Genomic DNA, 22097 nt, shown 5'->3' on the forward strand with positions numbered 1-22097 from the left:
AACACAAAAGGACAATAAAGTCCTGCTCACATGGGTTTCCATCTCTACTTGAACCATCTCTCACTGCTCTTCTCTCCATTATTCTCATGTAACAGCGTCTGAATGCACAGTACTTGCAACTTTATTCCTTCCCCCTCGACTTAAAGATGTAATACGTGACATACCTTAATTAATATATCAAATAATGACTTTACCTAAATGTATCAGAGGCAAACCATCGTTCAAGCGAGGCACTAAAAAACATTTGCTTCGTGCTGCAAATCCACGATGTGGCTTCATGTGGAGTGAAACTTTAGTGAACTTTTACCTGGGAAATTTGTCTGCGTTCACTTATGTGTGATTGTGACCTAACCTGACTCTTTATACATCAACACACAGTCTGCGCCTCTTAATGTACATACACTCACAGCATTCTGTAACTGTTGTGTTGCCCTGGTTCTCCTCCTCGTCTTTCCACGCTGACATGAGCAAGCGCCACTAAAAGTCTGGTTTATATGTTGCTCCCTCTGTCCTTTGACAATATTTCCTCGTCCTGCTTACACTGGATGTGAAGACACTGCCTTTTGTCTTCACGGAGCGACTCCCTGCTGGCACGGTGCCTAGAACAACTCTCTAATCTAATAAACGGCATAATCAGGCCACTACTTCTGCCCGGGCGTGTCAACATGAGTGTGAGCCCCAGGGGTAGAGTGCATCAGAGGTTTGTGGCTTTAATGGTGGCCAGCTTGTATACGGATTGTTCTCGCTGTATGTTGACCATGTGTTATATATTAAGGCTGTGTGGATGTATGTTTGTGTGTCTAGCTCAAAGCATGTGCTGTGTGTGGAGTCCAAGACTAGGCTGAGTCAAGACTGCAGCCATAAAGGCCTCTCTAAGCCCCCTTGTGGCCCAGCAGGAGCTTCAGATCTGTGTGGGAGTTGGAGGTTTGAGGTGCACCGCTCCGTCTTCTCTCCTCCTGACCACTCAAAGTAAAACCAGACCAAAGCCCTCCTCTCACTGCAGGGGATGCAGCATCTCTCCATGGAGTCTGAAAACACTACGGGTGATCTGGGAGCTTATTCTGATTCCCCGCTTGTCCTCCTCCTCCACCGCCTCCTGCTGCTGCTGCTGCTTCTTTTCTCTCTGCTTCTAATAGTCGGCAGTTCCTCAAATGCACCTCATTTCCACACCAAACTTTTATTTATTAATAGCAGTTTTGTTCCAAAATGAGACACCAAGTAAACAACATATTGTGTATCTCATCTCTACGCCCAACTGTCAAAGCAGTTGAACACATTAAACACTTAATTGTTTTGTACGGAATATTTTTAAGGTTGTCTGACGAAGAGAGCATAATACAATACATTTTTAGTAGAATTAAATATAGTTTGAGTGGGTTTAGATAGTATTAGCGAGATCACAGTGGCTCTCTATTCTTCTCACTTACATTCGTGCCAGTTGCCGCACCATCTCTTGTTGAAGTCTGTCCTTTCTGACATTCATCTCAAGAACCGGTTTCTCTCTGACTGCCCATTTACTTCGCATCTCCTCCCTACCTCTCCCTCTGTGCCGACACATCACCTGCTTTGACATTGTACTTGCAAGAATTGGCTTGTTTCCATCAAATATTGATAAAATAACAGTAGTTTAATTTTATCGGTTGCATTTGGTAAATTAATTTTATGGCCCATGCAAAATCTTGAAAATCTTGAAATCTAATTTTATATTTTGAATGCATGAAAAACCTACATCTCCTTGAAGATAGGGTTCTTTTTTGGACATTTGGAAGACACCATCTCTTTTATTACATATATAAAAAACTTTGGTGGAACATAAATTGATGTTTCACATTTGGGAAAATAAATTGAAACATCCAAGAACATGGGATGAATTTCAGGCACCTTTTCTTCTATATCTTGAAACGAGGTTTATGCGGTTGACATGTCTGTGTCTTTGTCAGTGGATGTTTCACACAGCAGACATTTCCACTTGTAGTTGGAGAAGCTCTGCTGTCACTAATAACATTAGTGTTCCAGTAAGAAGTGACAGTGAGCCAGCACGCACAGTACTAGAGCCTGAAACTGGGATGGCTAAATAGTTTTCAGCCATCATTCATTTTATTGTTAATTATATTTGTTGTTACTGCTTTTTCTTCTGTGTTAAATGTTGTCTTTAGTATTAGGAAGATGTAGTTTTTAGAGGTGGCCAGTTATATCGGTTGGCTGATATGAGTCTTTTACAAACATATTGGTATCTACAATCATATTTTTTGACCTGTGCCATTATGAAACATTTTATTTAACAAATTAAACAATGCATAATAGTTGTTTATATTTAACTGTAATTTACAGTTATTTTTAATAAAGTTAAACTCTAAAATATCAAGTCTCATTTACATTTTTGTCATAAGGGGTTGAAAATTACATCTTGGAAATTATTGCCTAGTCATTTTTCACATGATATTAATATGAAATGTTTTACCCCCTAATATTGGAATCTGCATCAAACCCCAAAACATTGGTCAGCAGTTTTGTTGCTTTGTGGTTATTTGGACTCTAGTGGAATTTGCTTGAGTGTGTGTCTGTATTTGCAGAACTGACTTATACGCTAAGAAACTACAACATTCAGTTCCTCCACTGAGCCTCAGCAGAGCACAGGGACATGCTATTCCCTCTGTCAATGGACAGTAATGTCACCAACACAGACATTAACATGAGATATCAAATATCTAAAATTAAATTCAATCAAACTTTAAACTTAATTTAATAGCAACTTTCATACAGGTTAATGAAGTTAAAAGTGCTTTACAATTGACTGATATGCAACAGGACAGAAGTACAGGAAGCATATTAATCTCACTCAACACCTTTAAAATGAAAGAACTGGAGGCAGATTCTATGAGATGCTACTGTTTTTAACTTATCTGGTGTGTTACACAATGTTTTTTCACTTACTATATGTGTGCTGCTGCCTATATTGGAAAGGTCTCTGTCCAAGTTATTTTAAATCTCAAAGGGACTTTCCTGGTTAAATAAAGGCTAAAAATGCAATCGTACTTAAAATGCACATAGATTGATATTATGTCATACATAAAAGTCTTTCCCTGCTTTTGGGACAGGAGAGGATGAAAACTTTACTCCCTCGCCACAGCGCTGATGAGCAAATGGGGCTCATGGGCTGCTAATGGCAAATTTAATTAGTTTGACATGGGCTAGATGAATGAGATGAGGCCACATGAGATCCCTGCTAATGTAGTGCAATGACTGATATGTGATTAGAAATGAGAATATATATATTTTAGAATGAATCATTGGCTTGATGCCGAAAAGTTTGAGAAGGGTTAGGTGAGTTGTGACATGACACGCACAGTTGGAATACAATAAAATAGGTATAATGTGACAAATGTTGTATAATCTTTCTTTATATGTCTAGACCTATGTTATATAGTTTGTTGACTTGTGACACTTGCATGATCTTAAATGTTTCCACCAATGTTCAAACCCAGAGAAATCCCCAGTTTAAGTCAAGGTAATAGGATGTTTAATTTTGGTTGTTTTGTTATTGTTTTGATTGAGAGACCCCGAAGTTTAATATTATGTCTATTTAACTGATGATTCCATGATTAACGTGTGGTTTTGTGAAATGAAAAATACTTTTGTGACATTAGTAAAGCTCAAACACACTACCCCACTTGAAACGACGTGTTGGGGTTTTGTTTTTAAAGCACTGTTGTCTTGCATCGCCATAAATGACTGAATTGCATCAAACCATGATTTAAACCTTCAGCTACATCATGGTTTGACGCAATTCAGTTATGACCAATGTTGTAATGCAAACGTGTCGAATTAATTCATTATTTTATCTTTAACTCCACGTTATGTGTTTTTCTAGGGAAAGGAGACGACAGAGGAGGAGGATGAAGTCACTGTGGGAATGGAGAAAGGCTTTATGGACGAATTCTTTGAACAGGTTGGTTAATCTCAGTCCTTTCATTCAGTCACTCTCTCTCTCTCCAATCTCGCCTCTTGTGCATTATAGACATTCAGGTGGAGGTGGGGTGACTTTGCGCCATTTACAGCCTGTGATGAAATTTTATCCGACCCGAGAAACAATTACAAACAAAGAATTCAGGAACGCAAAAAATTAATGACACCAATTCATGTCAACATGTCAAGTGTCTTTAGAAGCCATGCATGGCAGAACCAAAGATGAGGCCTTGTTTGAGCAAGTTTATATGGCTGAAACCAGCTGTGATCCTCATCACTACCATCTGACATCAGACACCTCGCCAAATGGAAGTAGTTCTTGACTTCACATCAGAGTAGCTAGTGTAATATGTGTTAAGTTATTTAGTGTTGCCTGCAAAGTATGGTTTATATACATTGATCTGTTCTATATGCATGCATGATTGCATCTATATGCATTTATTCAGGAGTGTGTTGTCCTGTACTTGCTTGTGCTGAACACAAACTGAACATCGTCATAGCTCTCAGACGGGGGGGCATTTTCAGTGTAGTGGCAGTTTATCTCTCCTCCCCAGAGAGATGGACACCTGCTGTGTATCATCAGCCATATGGAGCCGGGCTGACTATGTGACGTCATTCTCAGTGAGTAAAGTGGCCTCTGTAATGCTTTTTTATTAGGCCTGCTACATTCATCTCCCACAGCAAGTGGTTTAGTAAAAAGTAAAAAGCAGGATAATTCAACGTAGAAGAGGGCTGAGGTAAACCTATTTATTGTAATCCATATTAATCAACGTCTATGTAGTCTATCAACCTATATCACTGCTATATCACTTATATTTATCAGCTATTCCCTTATTTTTGTAAGCCTGTTAATATCAGTTAATGTACACAGAGTCTTTAACTTTGAAGTATTTAAATCACAGTCACAAATGGAACAAAAAGGTTGGTGGTGTGAGGTTGAATACCATTTGCGAGTTATTAAAAGAGGTCTGACGATCCACACTTTGATATGTGGGTCGTCAAAGCAACACGAGACAACAAATACATCATCAAAGTGGCTAAATCATCTGTGACACAGCTGCAGGTGCATCAATCAATGAAACCCTGTAAAGATATTTATTAGATCAAGGGAAACCTTTAACAATCAGGACAACATGTGGAAAATACAGACAGACATCAACAAGAAGCAGTCATCTCATATTGTAAATGAGCAGACGTATGATGGAAATACTGAGTATAATATATATTGGGGAAGTTAAGTTAGATGCTAGCTCCAAGCTTTGGCACCTGTGCAAAGACTTTGTTTTGTTTTGCCATTGGCTACAGCCCTCAGTAGTCTATGTTCTGGAGATGAATAAAAGCAGACGAAAAACAGCTATTTCATCGTAGCTTCATTTCACTGGACTCACTCATATGTGTTGGCTAGTGCCTGAAGATGGGCGTTTCTTGTTGCTGCATGGTGGGATTGTCATAATAACAGTTTCATGCTTGGGACACACAATGTAGCTAACTTCCGTGCTATCGTGCCATGCCTGCTATCAGTACATTGCTAAAGAGAAGTGCACAGGAAATAAAATATACAACCAGATTAACGTACACCAGGTTCACCAGCTGCCTCCTCTTTCGCATTAATGTGATTTGATTGGCCAGTGCTTGAGTGTTTGTTAAACACGATTTGATTGGCTGGAGCATCTGTTGCCACATGAGAGTTTGAGCTCTGTTCAATCCAGTGAAGCCGTGTTTCATTTTAAGCCTTAAAGGCAGGTATGAGTCCAGCGTCCGGCCACGGTCAAACAAGCATGAATGCAGGAGAATGATGATTACCGAAAGATGGGGCCTTGAATGTGGGCACTGCAGGTTGTGACGGACACAGAAATCAACTTCAGGATGTGGTCTGGCTTTGTTAGCGAGGAGAAGGAAACAGGTAGCGGGCAGAAGGAGGATGTGCAAGTGAAAGCCAAGTTGGGTCAAACACACATTCGGCATTGGATTAGGCTGTTGCCGCTCATTTGTTCACCAAGAAGCCAGGCTGCAGATTTGTAGTAGAACTAGAAACTACATTAATTATACGATGTTTTAGCTTCAAGGGAACACATCTCTCTCACATTTGTCTATCTGTTGTATACTGCCTCTCGCCTCTGACAAACTGTCTGTATCCATCATAGATATCAAGGCATCTCTATATCTGTGTGGAATTTCAGGTTGTTACATCTGTCTCAAGTGAGAGAATGAAGAAGAGATTTTGAGTGAAATTCAGAGACAGGAAGACGGAGAGAGAACAGTCTGAGACCGAGTTAGAAGCCGCAGGGATCATGAAAGAGGCAGGGTTTGAAATGAGAGTGATTTGGGAGAAGTTAGACACTGAGACCAGAGAGAAGGAACGGGTAATAACATGTAATGGAGAGATGTTGATGGGAGAAGATTAAGGGGGCAGAGGGAGTGATGGAGTAATCAGCCTCTAACCCCGACTGGATCCGTTAATTAGGCTTTGGTGATCTGGAGGGAGCGCAGACAGTGAAGAGATGGCTGCGGCCCTCTGTCCTCCACCACAGACATGACTCTGAGTGTGGCTATTGATTTTATGTGTTTGCTGTGGCATTTGTGTGAGCTTGTATGTAGCTGGGTCTGTCTCTGGTATTTAAGTGTCATGTACTACACAGTGCCTGTCATCGATCTTTGTGGGTTAGTGTAATTGCTTCTATACCTTCATATTATTATACACTTATTGTCTACATGAAGTATTTTTTCACTTGGTTTATTTGGTGTTCACATGTCACATGTTTGTTTTTAAATGTTTGTCCTAGTAAAGGAGAATGTTTGCAACAGACATATTCATGACAAAAGGAAAATGTCCAGAACCTTTAAGCGTGGTGTCTAAGTACGACATGCAGGAAGCATATACTGTACATTGTGGCGGAAATCCTGTGTTTTTGTGTTATATCATAAGACAAGATGGTGCATATCCCTTGTCGTGTATTTGAAACGTCATCAACATGTCTACTTCCTTGGAGACATTATCCTGCTGTGTGGCCTCATTTCACGAAGACGCTGGCAGGAATTTTTTAGTAACGTCGGGAGTTTGGTGCATCTCTGAAAGCAGCTATCGTCAGAAGATCCCATGAGGAAAAAAACAAAAACAATAAATGTATCCTTTTAACAAAGCATTAACTTTTCAGTCTGTCACTTCCCGCTTGGCTCTTTGCCGCTCCCAACTCGTGTCTGTTTGTCTGAGTGGAAGCAGGTGCACTGGAGTCAGAGCTGCCCCACATCAGCTGCACCCCATCACTGTAATGAAGTCCTTTACAAATACCCAGCTCTGCCTCTACCTCCCTGCCCGATCAAAGCCTCTGCTTCAGTCAGTCTGTGACCAGAATGGATTACTTTTCTTTTTTTAATTTTTGCATCTGTTGCGTGTTATAATCGTTAACAACTTGCGGTTAATCCAGCGGGGATCCCCTGCTGTGTTCACACATCAACTTCCCCTGGATTTCTTCAGACAGAGGCCAGGCGGATATAGTCCGTAGAAACAGCATATGTCTCAGTCGGACATTTGCGTTCACACATGCATCTCCTCGGGAGAAAATATGGAGGAACTGTGGAGTCCAGTGCATGTCTGAAAGCAGATTTAGTCTCCGCGCGGGTTAAGAAATTCAGGAGCCCAATTTAACAATACGATCTGGCTATACTATAACAGACAGAAACATTCTCAGACAAACCCTCACCAGCCATGGTGCCATGTTCAGCCAACACAAACTTCTTTCATGTTTACCACCCTGATTCCTAAAGGAGCGTCAACTCTGTTGCCCTCCACTGCCAGTTCTAAGCTGCTGCCGCTGCCGCCAATTCCCAGTCTGATCCTATCTCTTCCAGCATCATCATCGCCTTTACTTTGGGAGATTGAGTCCAGCGTCCGCCAAGCTCAGCAGAACCAGCCTGACAAAGAACCACTAATTCCTTTTTGATTGCTTTTAATGTTGTCACTGTGTTGTTTTTAATCTCCCTCTATAGTACCTTGAATCTACATCTATGTATGAAGTGTGCTTTATAAATAAAACTTAATTGCCTTGCCCTGTTCATTTGGGAATTTGTCCACTCCCATGTTCTTTAATTGGTCCACTAAATGAACAAAATGATGACATTTTCAAAATATTGAACGTTTTCTGCTGCAGACCTAAATAATATTGTGAAGCCCTACAAATGGTAGCTGCAATAAACTCTGCCATAGCAGGTTCCGTCTGTTTACCCTAAATGTAGATTATTCTTTTGAAAATACATTAAATTCATCATTATTATCTATATTTTAAATTACGATCATTCTAGAAATGCAATGTTCTTTTATTCAAAAATTTAAACTGTGAACAGTGTACATAAAGCTTGTGGTTCATTAGTAATGATTATAACAAATGAGGTAATTTTAAAATCATTTGAAAAAGCTATAAATCATTTAAGAGACAGCAACTCTGAAGCAAACAGTCACAATATGAGATGCATATAAGCACCATTTGCATCTCTGTTTTGCTTTGTGTAGTAATGAGGCTCATATCATGCCCCCAAACTCCTTCACCTGATGATGCAAGAATGAAGTGAGCGAAAGCAAGGCAGACTCACTGTGGCCTCGAGCTTCTGATCATCTTTTCTTCTAGATGAAAATTATTCTTTTACACCAACATAACTAAAATGAAATAACAAAGAAGGAAATCTGAATTTTTTTTTTCCTGCAGCTGTGGGATTTGGTTGCAACAGTGTATTTGTACCAGATACAGACTCCTGAATAATGTCATGGTGTCTACAAGCAACTCAAGTTAATAATGAAGCCTTGTAAAATTGATAAGGTGGTCCTGAAGTGCATGTGTCTGATTATTTGTTTTGCATGTATGTTTTTCCAGCTGTCTGATATTGTTTTTTCTCCCACACCAATAAAATGTGCCTGTTGTCTGATGGGAGCTGAGAGACATACGATGACTCACTAACACACGGCGTCCAAACCCAGAAAACTTGTGGTTTAATCCTCTTTTCACTTTACTTCTCTTTCTCTTCCTTCCTGGATCAATCTCTTACTTTTTAACTATATGAGCTCTCTCCATATGCATGTGTTACACTTTTTTAACTCTGCTCACCTCAGTGGGCCCCCTGTAAAGCCTGGTCTCTCTCCAGAGGTCGCGCTGAGCCAATTATGTTGTTATTTAAAATAAGCCGTTCCAATCAGCAGCTAATTAGAGAAATAATGGGAGAATAATGACCTAGGCTGAGAGGAGGAGGGACTCTCGTGAAGGTATGAATGGAGGAGCAGAGCAGAGCTGTGAGGACAGCAGAGGAAACTTGGACTGCAAATGGAGAAGTCAAACCAGGGATCTGCATGAGGAAATGACCTGGGATAGAGACGAACGATTGGAGTACAGGCTGGGCTGTATCGAAGCAGGTGTAGAGGCGGTGAAAGTGATCAGGGGTGGTTGACAGATTGAGAAGGAAGTAGAGATTGATGAAGTTGACAGATGTGACCTACTGCCCATCCAGCTGTTACCTGAATCAGAGGCAGCACAGCTGGATGAGGGAGGGTGCTGGGTAGAATGTCAGACCTGGAACTGGGTAGCAGATGAGTACAGAGTTCAAAGAAGGATATGTATGATATGCACCTCCATGCATTTAATCATGTGGGTAAAGGAACAGTTCAATGTTTTACTTTATTCGCGTACTTGCAGAGAAGCTATAGTCAGCAGACGATTAGTTTGACTTTGGATAAATTGCGAAAACGGGGGGAAACAGCTACTCTGGCTCTGTCCAAAGGTGATAAAATCCACCTCTTAGCACTTCTGAAGTGTGTTTAATCAATGCGAGAACAGGACAGTTTTTGTAAAATCTGGGTACAGCTAAGTTAGCTGTTTTTCCTCTGGCTGTAGCCTTATGATTAGGAGATATGAGAGTGGCATTGATCTAACTTTTGGAGATAAAGCCTCTAAATATGGTCGTATTAAGCTATTCCTTGAAGCCTGTGTGTGTCAGATAGTGAGAATAAGTTAAAAAAAAAAAAATGAAACAAACTTTTCTTACTTTATACATCACACAAGTATAATTTATTTTATCATCATCTGCAGATTATGGTTGATTATCCAGACTCTTTAAATAGGCATCGATGGATCCAGATCTTTTTTTACATGAAAACACACAGGTTTCATCTCATATTACAAGGAACTAAAAAGCACACAATCATATTTTGAACAGCTGTGAACTTAAAGGTTCTTATCTGTATTAATGTGAAGATTCCTCTGTGCACATAGCAAAGTCCTTAAAGAAATAATTTTCGATGAAATGTATTATCATCGCCAGGTATCATCACCTAATATTGAGGCCGACCTGTCCAATAGTCTTATGGAGGAATAAGAGCGAATACCTGCAGTCAGGCTCCAGAAACCTATTGAAAGCTCTCAGAAGAGCAGTTAAAGCTACAGGTTAATGCACATGGTTTTGTAATCACACATTAACACTTGAATATCCTGAGATATATCAGGTTGTAAAGACTATTGGAATGAATCGTTTTCACTGCACATGGTGAATATATCTAACACAAATTTCCTTCAAGTTGTTAAATGATTAGATGAAGATTTCTGCAGATGGTAATTTGATGGATATTAGTCATGTGTGTTTTCTTTCTCATAAACCTTCGACATATTGCCTCTGCTATGATGATAACATCTTCAGATGAGTTTTTATATTGGTCTCTCTGTCTCTCCTAAACCAGGTGGAAGAAATCCGGGGTTTTATCGAGTCCCTGGCAGAGAAGGTTGAAGAGGTTAAGAGGAAGCACAGCGCCATCCTCGCCTCACCTAACCCAGATGAGAGTAAGGCTGTTTGACTTTTCTCTTTCTACTTGTTTAAATCTCACAGAGAGAGATAATAAACATGACCTTCCCTTCTCCACAAATACTGTGTTTTAATCATGAGAGGATTTAAGTTTATCAAGAGTAAAAGTGGATTCTTTTGCACTGGTTTTAATACAACATTTTTAACCCATCATCCACTGGCCCTATAGCTCCTCAGTTGCAGTGTAAATGTGAACAGGAATACACTGAAGTTTCTTACGTTACTTAAAGGTCCAGTGTGTAAGATTTAGGTGAAAGGAAACTATTGGCAGAAATTCAATGTAGAAAAATCCCTCATGATGTTTTCACTAGTTCGTTTCATCTAAATTGTATGAATTGTAGTTTTCTTTACCCCAGAAAAGGCCCTTTATCTTTAAGGGTCCTCTCTACGGAGGCTGCCATGTTTTTTACCTTGGTCCAGACTGGACAAACTAAACACCTTTTGAGTTTTTATGACACTTGAAGTCTACCACAGGTTCTTTTTCATATTTGGAAGGGGAGGGTGAGATGAGGGGTGTTCAGCTGCAACATGCAACTTCAACACTAGATATCATAAAATTCTGCACACTGTACCTTTAACTAAACTGTTCTTCTGTTCCTGGAACTGTTTGGCTGAGAAAGACTAAATGTGTCAAGAAACAAAATGAAGGGTGATTGAATGTTTTGATTGTATGCATTGATGTGACTTATGCACTGTAGTGTTGTGTGGTGCTTAAATACCTCCTACTGGAGTAAATACAGAATATATCTTCGTGAAACCAGCTATGGATCTCAGCACAACGGAACACATATGAGTATGTGTTGCTCTCCAACAGCATCAACAATAAGCATTTAAGAGACTTGTCTGTATTTACTTGTTTTTATAATAGTCTGATTAACATGCTAAGAGTTTATAAATAAAGAAAACAACACATAGCATATCCTCACTGATGAAAACATTTTGTTTGGATCCATAAAGTTGCCCAGAGGATATAAAACAAAATCTGGAGTTTTATTAAAATATATATAAGATATTTTCCCTGTCATTCAAATTGTACCATTAGATTTAATTAATGTAAGTAAGAATATCGCTGTAGTCACTGGTAGAATTGTTAATCCATGATCGTATTATTCTTGTGGAATAGTTATGACTTCAATTTATTCTGCCATAGCCATAAGATGTATTTCTTTTTCCCTATTCATATAATAGTTTGCATCGTTAGGGTGGACGCCCCCTTTCCAGGCTGTATTTATTTCGGGTAAAGAGTTAATCAACCATTCCAGGGCGCTTTTAAGAGGAGGTCACATTGTCCAAACCAAGCTTGACCCATCTGCACACACCTCCTCTAACCCTCCTCAATGATAACATGAATGTTTTATTCTGCGCTGACTCAGTAATGAGCCGGAGAAGCTCTTATTGGAAAGAAGACAAGAGAATAAAGCCAAAAGTCTTATTTATATGCTGTGTAATGTGCAACAGTAGCAAAAAGCCTGCTAATCGTGGCAGATTCTACTCAGCAAAAGAATGAAAAACGACTCTGTCCCTTAGAGTAAATGGTGGAAACAAATAAGTTGAGTTTCTCAGGAAAAAGCCAAAAAGCAGAGCCGTACCCTCCACCAATCAGTCCTTTCTGTCCTTTTTCAAGCTTTTATATACGCTCACTGTGAAATGTCTTGCATTCTTGTTACTTTTCTCCATTTTTCTACTTCCTCTCCATTTCTCTTGAGCCATCTTTACCTCTTAAACCTGCCGTTAAAAACATCGGCTGTGTTTATCAGTTCCTCCATTATCCCTCCTCCCATTTCAACCACTCTCCTCTTTGATTTTGTTCAATCTGTGCACAACAATCCATCTGTCCCAACCCCCTCATCTGTGTCCTCTCACACCTCTTTCTCTCTCACTTGTGTCAGGGAATTGATCTAGACCCCCACTCTCACGAGGGAGATGTTACTCATACAAGTAACACCCTCCAATCCCCTTTCCTCGCCCTGATTCCCAACCTCCCACTTATCTGAGAAAGCATCGATCTGTGTGCAGCAGCGGGTGTCAGATGAGCCCTTTAAGTAGCAGCCGGAGTATGTGAAACTGAGAGGAGCAGCATTGAGGCTAGGTGCTGTGTTTAAGATACAAATTCTTCCACAAGTCATTTCCGTGGTGACTGAAATTGATACTCTGTGTGTGTGTGTGTGTGTGTGTGTTTGTGTGCATGTGCGTGCACACCTCCATGTTAAATGCACATGAGTCTGCAGCTGATGCAGATGTCAGGGAGGTCAGTCTTTTCTTCACTGTCTGCCTGTTGCATTGCATTGTGGAGCTGATGAACTCCAATCATCTGAATGTCCTCATTCAGACAGCTGCAGACAGTAATATTAAAGGTGTCTGCAGACAGTGACTCTCATTGCTTTTTGTCACAATATTCACAAATTTTAAGGGTGTTGTTAGGGCAACTCCAAGCCCTCTGGTGATATAAGGAAGAATCCATGGTCATTAAATACTTAATGATACAAAGTTTATTTGTATATCCTTTTTCGCCATGCTATAGAGAAACATAGCTGGCTACGTCTAACAGCAAGTCCGAGATTTCCCAACAACTATTTGATGGATTGCCATGACATTGGTACACACATTCATGTTTTCCCTCAGGAGGAATTGTGATAACTTGATCCTCAGACCTGTTCTCTAATCCTTCTCCTTTCATAGATAGATGTTTGGTAGGATAAGTAGTATTGATAATGGATGAATGATAGTCCATCCGTCTGTCTGGCCTTCCCATTCTTGTGAACACGATATCTGAAGAACGTCCTGAGGGAATTTCTTCAAATTTGTTTTAAACCTTCATGGGGAGATCACTGTGACATCGCAAAATGCTTTTTCATCTTGTAAAAGAATAATCTCAGATTGCCTCCAGAAAATCCCTTAAATTTTGGTACAAATATTTACATAGACCTATAGATTAACTGATTAGATTTTGGTGGTAATAGGTCGTGAAAAACCTCATAAAGAAAATGTTTTTCCCAGTGAACGCAATATTTCAGGAGCACCTAGAGTTCTTTCAAAATAGGTACAATTGGACTCATTGATAAAGTGAATAGATTTAAGTGGTCAAAAGTGGTATTTTCCTCACGGTAAATTCTCCACTGTTCTCCCTTTTTCTAAAAATGTCAGGGATGTTATTCAAAATGGGCGAGGTTGGGCTGGAACAGGATAATAGAGAAGTGGAGGGAATCACACACATGTAATAGTTTTTTTTAAAGGTCTTCCACAGTGGAACATTGTCCACTGATAAACCTTCTGTTTCTGTCACGGTTTATCATGTTCATTATCACATCACATCTCCCTTGCCATTACCCACCTGGCCTGCGTCACAACCTCCCCCCTCTTTCTCCTCCTCCTCTCCCCCCTTTTGCTGTGGGAGCTTTTGTGTTGGCTGACTGAGACGTTTCCTGTTGATCTCCACTGGGTTAATTCTAGCCCACTGGCAGAGCCCATATTCCCGTACGTACACACACACACATACTGACACATTACTTTCACCCATGCATTACACTTTATCCCGTATCACCCCCACCCCCCCCAAATGAAGCCTATCAAATTTCCTCAAGGGAATCGCAGCATACAGTGATCGGTGGGTGTTAAGGGTTTGTGTGTTTGTGTGGGCACACTCCACAGCAGTGTACAGTATGCAGCGAAAGTAATGATGATAGATTAGGTAATAGCCATCAGATCATAATGGGTATTGAACTTGTGTTTCCCCATTAGCACATTCCTTTGATGCAGGAGAGGAAGACACAAATGCATTTTAAATTTAGAAAACAAGATTGAATCCACATTTTCCAAATAATTGCATTATTAGTTTTAGTTTGTAATGTTGTCTGTTTGCCTCGCGCAGTGTGGCTTCTTATTATTTTGATTGATAAGGCTGTTCTTAGATTTCATAATAAAAGGCCAAAAGTCAGTGATGATTGCATCCTCTGCAGGAATATCAATGGCTTTTAGACAGTTTCTCCCAGGAGAGAGTGAGGCTGCTATGAAATGAAACCTGGACTTTGGAGAGTAGGCGGCATAAAGACCTTTTTTAATCAACATTATATATATAGGAAGGTAAGACTTTGTGAGAATGGAATAATGATGTTTTTGTAGATATTTTCCCATGTTAAATTTGTCACATTGTTTATTACCTCTGCCATACAATACAATTTTTTTATCTCTTCCTTTCACATTTTGATAGGAATTTTTATGACAATTTTACTTTTTTCCCTGGCAATAATTCACGAAGGAAATCAGGCACATTTAGGGGACTGATCTATGAGTGTGTGTAATTTGGTACAGCTTGACTGAATTCAAGGGCCATGGTGGATGTTGGCTCTGTACTGCGTGCCATTCTAGTTTGTCAATTCTGCCAACACTTCTAGTTCCTTTTGTTTCCCACAATGAATGATTCATTGTTACAGATAGTATATAGTGAATTTACACACCAGTTCTGTTTTGTAGTCTGATAACTACTGCTTATCTACAGCTACTGATTACTGATCATCATGTTCTGGAGAAAAGCTGTGGAAATGCCTCCAGTCCAGTTTGTCCCAGAGGACGACATAAAGTCACCACAGTGATGTGTTTACTGTTTTGATCTTCCAGTTAAGCTTTTGTTGAACATATCTGCTGGACATCTTGACGTTCTTGAAGTGACAGGTGATCTTGATTTGCTGACTTAACATATATTTTAATTTTAACACACATGATTGCAGTACCATGTGTTCACTGGCTTTCCTACGTTTATTCCTTCTTTTGTAATATGAGTAATGTCTTCTTCACTCATGTGGTTTTGGCACCTTTGTGTGTATGACACAGTGCCACCACAATCCAAGACACACAATGTCGCAGCAGCTGTGATCCTGGATCTGTACCAGGACTGCACAAACCCAGAAAATTCACTGTTGTATGGATTAAATATGATATGTTAATTTGTGGGTTATATCTTTTTACTATGAAGCAGTGTTATTCTTTGGACAGCAACAGAATAACATTTCAAGCTTATAGTTTCTTGTTAAAATTGAATTAATTACACAGTTTCACACTTACAATTACACCTATGGTCAGTTTTACAGTCTCCACAGCTTAATTGGGTTGTTTACCTGTGCATATTTTAATAGTTGGAGAATAATGAATGTAGACTGATCATAAAAAGTTAGGATACCAAACGATGTGATTTCTTATGAGTTAATTGAGTTAAGTGACACAACCTTCGTCTGCCACAAAATTAGTCCAGAAATAAATGTGAACAGAGTTTGTGACTCAAACCAAATAATAAAAACGAAATGTAAAAAATACCCAATTTGAATTGCATTATACAACCACCATACTACTGGAGCACATATGATGTCTATGTACTTAAATGCAGAGAATCTGGTCTTAAAAACTTTTATTATTTAACAACATTTCTCTGTATGTTTTTTCAGCCACTAAGTGTTTGCTGCTCACGCTGACATCTCAGCCTCTAGTTTCTAAAGAGCATCTTTACTCTCGACTCTTAAAAGTACTCAACGTGAGATGTTTGCTTTAATTGCAGCCTGTGAGTGTTACTATTTCTAGTGTCATTTTTTTGGCTGAGTGCGCTCCCACCCTCAGACTGCTGTTTGCCAAAGCTCCCCCAAAAGTGTTGCATAAGGTCTCATAGTTTTCTCTTTGTTCTTCCTTAACCATCTTTTTCTTTGTACCCTCTTCTCGCTATATATCTCTTTTTCATTTTCTTTCTGAAGTGGTGTTACAGCCATTTAAGACACAGTTTTATTCTCCAGAATAATCATATCCCTCCTAATGAGCAGTTAACACAATGTGCACTATCGTATCCAAGGCCAAGGACACACAGAGTAACACACAAATTAGTGTGCACAATGGAGGTCAACCTTGAATAAAAAATAAATCGGGTATTAATCAGTTTAACTGCTCTCTGTCCTCGTGGCTTCAGAGGACATGAGTATGGTCTCACTGCCCTGATGTAGATAGAAATGTCAAGTGTTGGGAGGCAGGGGGACGTTTCAAAGTGACAGTGACACTTCTATATTAACTCACATTAACCCTGTTATACTCTCTCAGAAGATGAAGGAGAAAGAGAAGTTGATAAAGAGATGGAGGGGGATGTTAATCAACTACAGCAAAACCATGTACTCTGGGTGGAGGCTAAAAATATAGTTGTTCTGTGTTACTTAAATTTCTGCCAAAACAGATATGATCTACATGAATCTAAATAGAAAGCTATAAGGTTAAAGACATCCCTGATGGATGAGAGTTTTTATATTTGTGGCTTGACTGTGGAGATAACCATCCAGAATTAATTAAAATGCAGGTTGACCTCAGGCGTAAGAATGTGGAATTTGAGGTTTGCCATGATAAGGTTTTTAATAACTTCAGTTTGATTAGTATAAGTTGTTTTAAACTTTGATTAAGCATTACCATCCTGTTATTTTGTCAAACTTATATGGACAGCAAAAAAAAGAGAGGTTAAAATTGATGCAGACATTTCAGCTCACTTCTTTCTAAGCCCCAGATTTATTTTTCATTTTCAAACTCTTCAGCCCAAACAGATTTACACCTCAAGGGGTCTGAAGTATATTTATTGGATTTAATGCATCTTTTCAAAGATAAAGTTATGTTTCCTTAGACCAGTGAGCAGACTTTGTTGTGTACAATTGGAAAACTACACCTTTACAAATTAATTTATTGAAAAATTATCTTTACCTTTGGATGCACAAAACTAAACTAAGCGGTGGCAGCCATGATCTACAGTTTCAAAGTAGAGCTGTTAACATGACAATTTCCCAAGACCATTTATTTTGTGTGGAGAGGCACAAAGGAGACATTACACACAATTTGTCCTGGTTTTTGTTCAGTGAATCACATTATTCAAAGTATGATACAAAGAACTGTGGCAGCCAAACATATTCTAATTTGCCCTTACCCAATTTATGAACCCAAAATTTTTTATACTTCTCATAATAATATAAGAGATTTCTAACTGTGTTTTGCTCTGTTGCGGCATTGTATACTTGTGTGCCGCACTATTTGCAACGCTATTTACCGCATGTTTGCTCATGTTATGGTTGACAAAGTTGTTACCATCCATGCAGACAGACACTATAGTTTCAGCTGCAGTTTTTCAGCTGTACCCAGAAGTGGCATGCAATACGCTTCACTTCGTCACATGAGAACTTCTCTTTCACTCTTTTATTTCGGATTATCGGAATCTGTTGCACATGAGAGTGACCTTTGTGTGTGTGTGTGTGTGTGTTACCTCGATACCGCCATAGATTGAGTAATCCTGCTAACAAACAAGCAAACGCAGACCAAAATATAATGCCCTGGTAGAGGTAAATATGAACATCAAAAAGTTAACCAGTCTACCTTTACATAGATAGTGTGTTTGCTAATTCTTGTATATAATTATTTATTTAGTCTATTTGCCATCTACCTACTTTAGTTTTTATTAATTTAGTTTTTTTGTGTTATTTTTATCTTCAACTATGTCTATAATCTTCATCCATGCTTTGAAATAATACTTGTTATTAACTATAGTAAATCTGTGCTTTCAGAATGGAAAGGTAGGGATGAGAATGTGTGTTGTTTCTATCGTTAAGTAGTTAAACTTTATCCCTGCTCTCAGTTTGTCATTACCTGTGTGCAGACTGTATTCTACACTAATGCAAATATCATGTCATGTTTGAGGAATGAGCTCAGATTCCGTCTCTCTGAAACATCAGACACCTGGACTCTAGACGATCAATAAGCAGAGCAAACACACAAAGGACTGGTAATATATTTACAGAGAGAGCAGAGGGAGAAGTGCACAGAGACTGCGAGATGGAGAAGAAAGATAAATGGCTGCAAGTTAGAGGCTGGAATGGCAGCAATTGACCCTGAGTTAGAGAGGAGGAAGCAAGACTGGCTCAGTGTCTTGTCTGTGTCATGTTACCCTGACATCAATATGACAAGTGCAAATTGTGTCAATATTATCATAATATAGCCAGTTTTAACTATCTGACTCCTGATTTTGACAGTCAAGACAAAAGTGGATGGTGTTCTTATCTAAATGGATAAATGCTGCTGCTGTAAAAGCAAAGCGGACGTAAAGCTTAATGTTGTGGAGAATTGACCAGCACAGTCAGGATGCTTATCTTTTATATAAAATTCTGCTAATATGCTTTCATCGTCCTATTTCTGATGTAAGAACAGTACCATCCTGATCTGTACACATGATGGCTGGTGGTAAAGTAAAAGTGGTGAAGTGGGCATGGCTCGGCTTTTAGACCCGTCCTCTCCAGAGTCTGTACTGAAGTGTCCTTGAGCAAGACAGTGAACCACTGCTTCTGATGCTGTTTCGTTGTTGATAGATTAAAAAGCACTACAGTACAGTAAATGAAATCAATTTATAGTTTGAAATCAAATCTGGTGTGTTTGCCATATCATATATACTTTATATCTGCAAACTAATACCAATGTATACTCTTCAAGTTGTATATTTTGGCTAAATGGATTTCACCATAAGTCAGCTTCAGAAAATATGCTTATTCATTAATTAAAAATAAGTCCATAATTCAACATCACCAGCACAACAACTGGAAATAGTAGGAAATGGGTATAGTGTTGCTTTGTCCAGGTTAGTACTCATTGTGGGCTTTATTTGGTTTTTATGGTAACAAGATTTTGAATCAAAATTAACTAAAGCTGCTTTTAGATTATGTGGCAATGTGTAAGTAAATTGTGTAAGTTTACTGTCTCTCACTGTGTGGGTTGGGTCTAATACAATCTGGACTATATTAGTTTGCAGGACTAAATGCAGCCGTGCATACAGTGTAGATCTAACAGAAAGAAAAAGTATATGAGCTGACACACGTCATCAGATCATGTCATCTATCTGCACCACTTTTTTTTTGTTGTAAAATAACAAGCGATCTTTAATCATACTGTTGACACTTCAATGCATTAAAAAACAAGAGAGAGCAGGAGGACAAGGGAAGTGCGGACTGGAGTTTTGCTAGAGTAAAGTTTTTCCTTTTTCTCCCTGAGATTTATGCACTTACAAAATTGGTAATTGTGTGTCGTATTGTGATTGGTTGATTTGTAGCATCATGGATTTTGTCGGCAGAGCTCCAGATCAGTCCTCACTGGACTGAGAGTAAAATCTCAGATCTCATTGTTGCCCCTACACGGGCCTGAAAGTGCCTGTGTTCATTAAAGCAAAGGATCATGACAATGGAAATCTGTGACATAGAAGAGCAATTTTGATCAGACTCTGGCTACAGATGGGACACGTTTGTAGCATAAAATCTTGGCTGACTTTGGTCATGTTGTCCTTACTTCTAACTCTGAAGTGAAGGCAAAAATTGATTGAAAATAATACTTTCAAATAATTACATTAGAATAAACATCCAGAAACACAATTAATTGTATTGTCTCTGCTCACACTCTGCTCCTCTTATAGCCTCCACATTCTCTCCATTTCTTCCTGCCTTGTAGCGTATCTCTTGCTCTCTGACGCTCTCTTTGCCTCTGCCACTTTGAAACAATCTGAAGCTGGCTAGAGGACCGACTGCACACATCGCCATAGCAACGCAGTCTTAATGATGGCAACAAGCGTGACCTGAAGATTCCATTCGAGAGCGTCTGGGAGAGGGATGGAGTGTGAAGCCACAGCTCAATTGACTCCTCAGTTTTGCCCTCTAATTTGCTTCCCTCTCACTTTTCCCTTTGACTTATTCAGCAGAGTCTGCGCTTCTCACACAGCCAATAATGAGGCTGAATAGACACTTGATCAAGCAGGTTGGCCCCCTGTGTTTGGTAACCACAAGGGAGAGATCTAATTTAACTCAACCACACACACACACACACACAGCAGAAAACTAAATTTAGTGTTGTGTTGTTATCTCTGCGATTGACCTCATTGAGCAGGTTACCAGAGGTTGCTATGACTACAAATAAGGACACTCAGATTATTTGTTTGAAAGTATCTTATTCAATGAGTATTTACATTGCTTTTGACCATGGTATTCTATGACTAATAAATGATTACAGTCATGAAGAAACACACACCACAGAGCACTGTTTATTCATTTCGCCCTGAGGGCCTCAGTCCACCACGTCAGATCAGTATCTGACCCTGACACACTCATTGTGTACTGCACATATTTCTCCTTCAGAAGAGATATACTTTTATTCAAATGTGAACCAAGATTATGGTAATTAATGCTGCAATTGTTGTCATATTAGGCTCATTCTTTAGAATTTAACATCATTGTACTTTCTATAGATTACCCTAAATCTTTAAAGTCAAAGTCACCCTGTGAAGTGTTGTTGTAACGTATACTTTTGTTAACATTTGCCTCTTCTCACCAAGAAGCTGTTTGAGGGTTAAAAAACTTTTAAATGCATTTATTTCTATTACATTTTTAAGCTGATTGTTTCACTTACATGTGTTCTCTAAATGTGTTGGTGCAGGGGCAAACATTAACTCACCAGGTTGAGTGGGTGCTCAACGTGCTGAGGCTGCAGGTTCAGTTTTTTTGGTGTCTTCCTCTCTCCCCCAATCCCACTTGACCTTTCCCATCAATAAATGCATAAGATAACCTGATACCCAATTCAAATATTGGTAACACTTTAGATTAGGAAACACAATATTAGTCATTAATACATAACTAATAAGGATATCTATTAGTGCTTAGTAAGGTTTTTATTAAGCATCTGCATACATGTATTAGGTCTTAATTGAACACATTCTTATTTTTGCTTAACAACTGGTTTATTCTTGGTAAATCCTTAGAAGGCCACTAGTTGGCCATGATCATAAATTATTAGTATTTAGTATGGGTCAAAATAAAGAGGCTATAGACTCCTTATACACTGTCTTAATATACTACCAATTGAGACAGAGTAGAAACATATTGCAACAATGTATTAGGAGTTTACTTTGATCCATACTATATATCAGCAACTTAACCTCAAGACTAACTAGCTGCTTATTAAGGGTTTGTCAAGAATACATGACCTACTCAGTAAGAATAAGAAATTGTTGAATAAACACCTAATACATATGTAGTGATGCTTAATGCAGATCTTATTGATCATTAACACATACACTTATTACTCATGTATTAGTGGCTAACATTGTGTTCCCTAAACTAAAGTGTTACCAAAATATTTCTTTGTACATTAATGCATTGTTTGCACAGTGCCATCGCCAACTGTCAATCAGCAAAATGGTTTTATTTTGCACTTTAGTCTTGGTGACCACTCAAAGAGCTTTTACAGTACAGTTTTGCCATTCA

At 39.0% G+C, this 22097-nt stretch overlaps 1 protein-coding gene across 7 annotated transcripts in view; it reads left to right on the forward strand.

Annotated features, from left to right (window-relative positions):
• stx1a (syntaxin 1A (brain)) overlaps nucleotides 1-22097 on the forward strand; it is a 55704-nt gene that overhangs the window by 11421 nt on the left and 22186 nt on the right. For all 7 annotated transcript variants that reach the window (XR_002202778.2, XR_011244469.1, XM_020088315.2 and 4 more), the window contains exons 2-3: nucleotides 3872-3949; nucleotides 10682-10781. Coding sequence is in view for 5 of the 7 variants with exons in the window: in XM_020088315.2 (XP_019943874.1) it covers nucleotides 3872-3949; nucleotides 10682-10781 (178 nt within the window). In the remaining 2 variants the exon portion in view is untranslated. The remainder of the gene's footprint in view (nucleotides 1-3871; nucleotides 3950-10681; nucleotides 10782-22097) is intronic.

Source organism: Paralichthys olivaceus, chromosome 11 (genome assembly GCF_024713975.1).
Source record: "Paralichthys olivaceus isolate ysfri-2021 chromosome 11, ASM2471397v2, whole genome shotgun sequence".
Lineage (NCBI taxonomy): Eukaryota > Metazoa > Chordata > Actinopteri > Pleuronectiformes > Paralichthyidae > Paralichthys > Paralichthys olivaceus.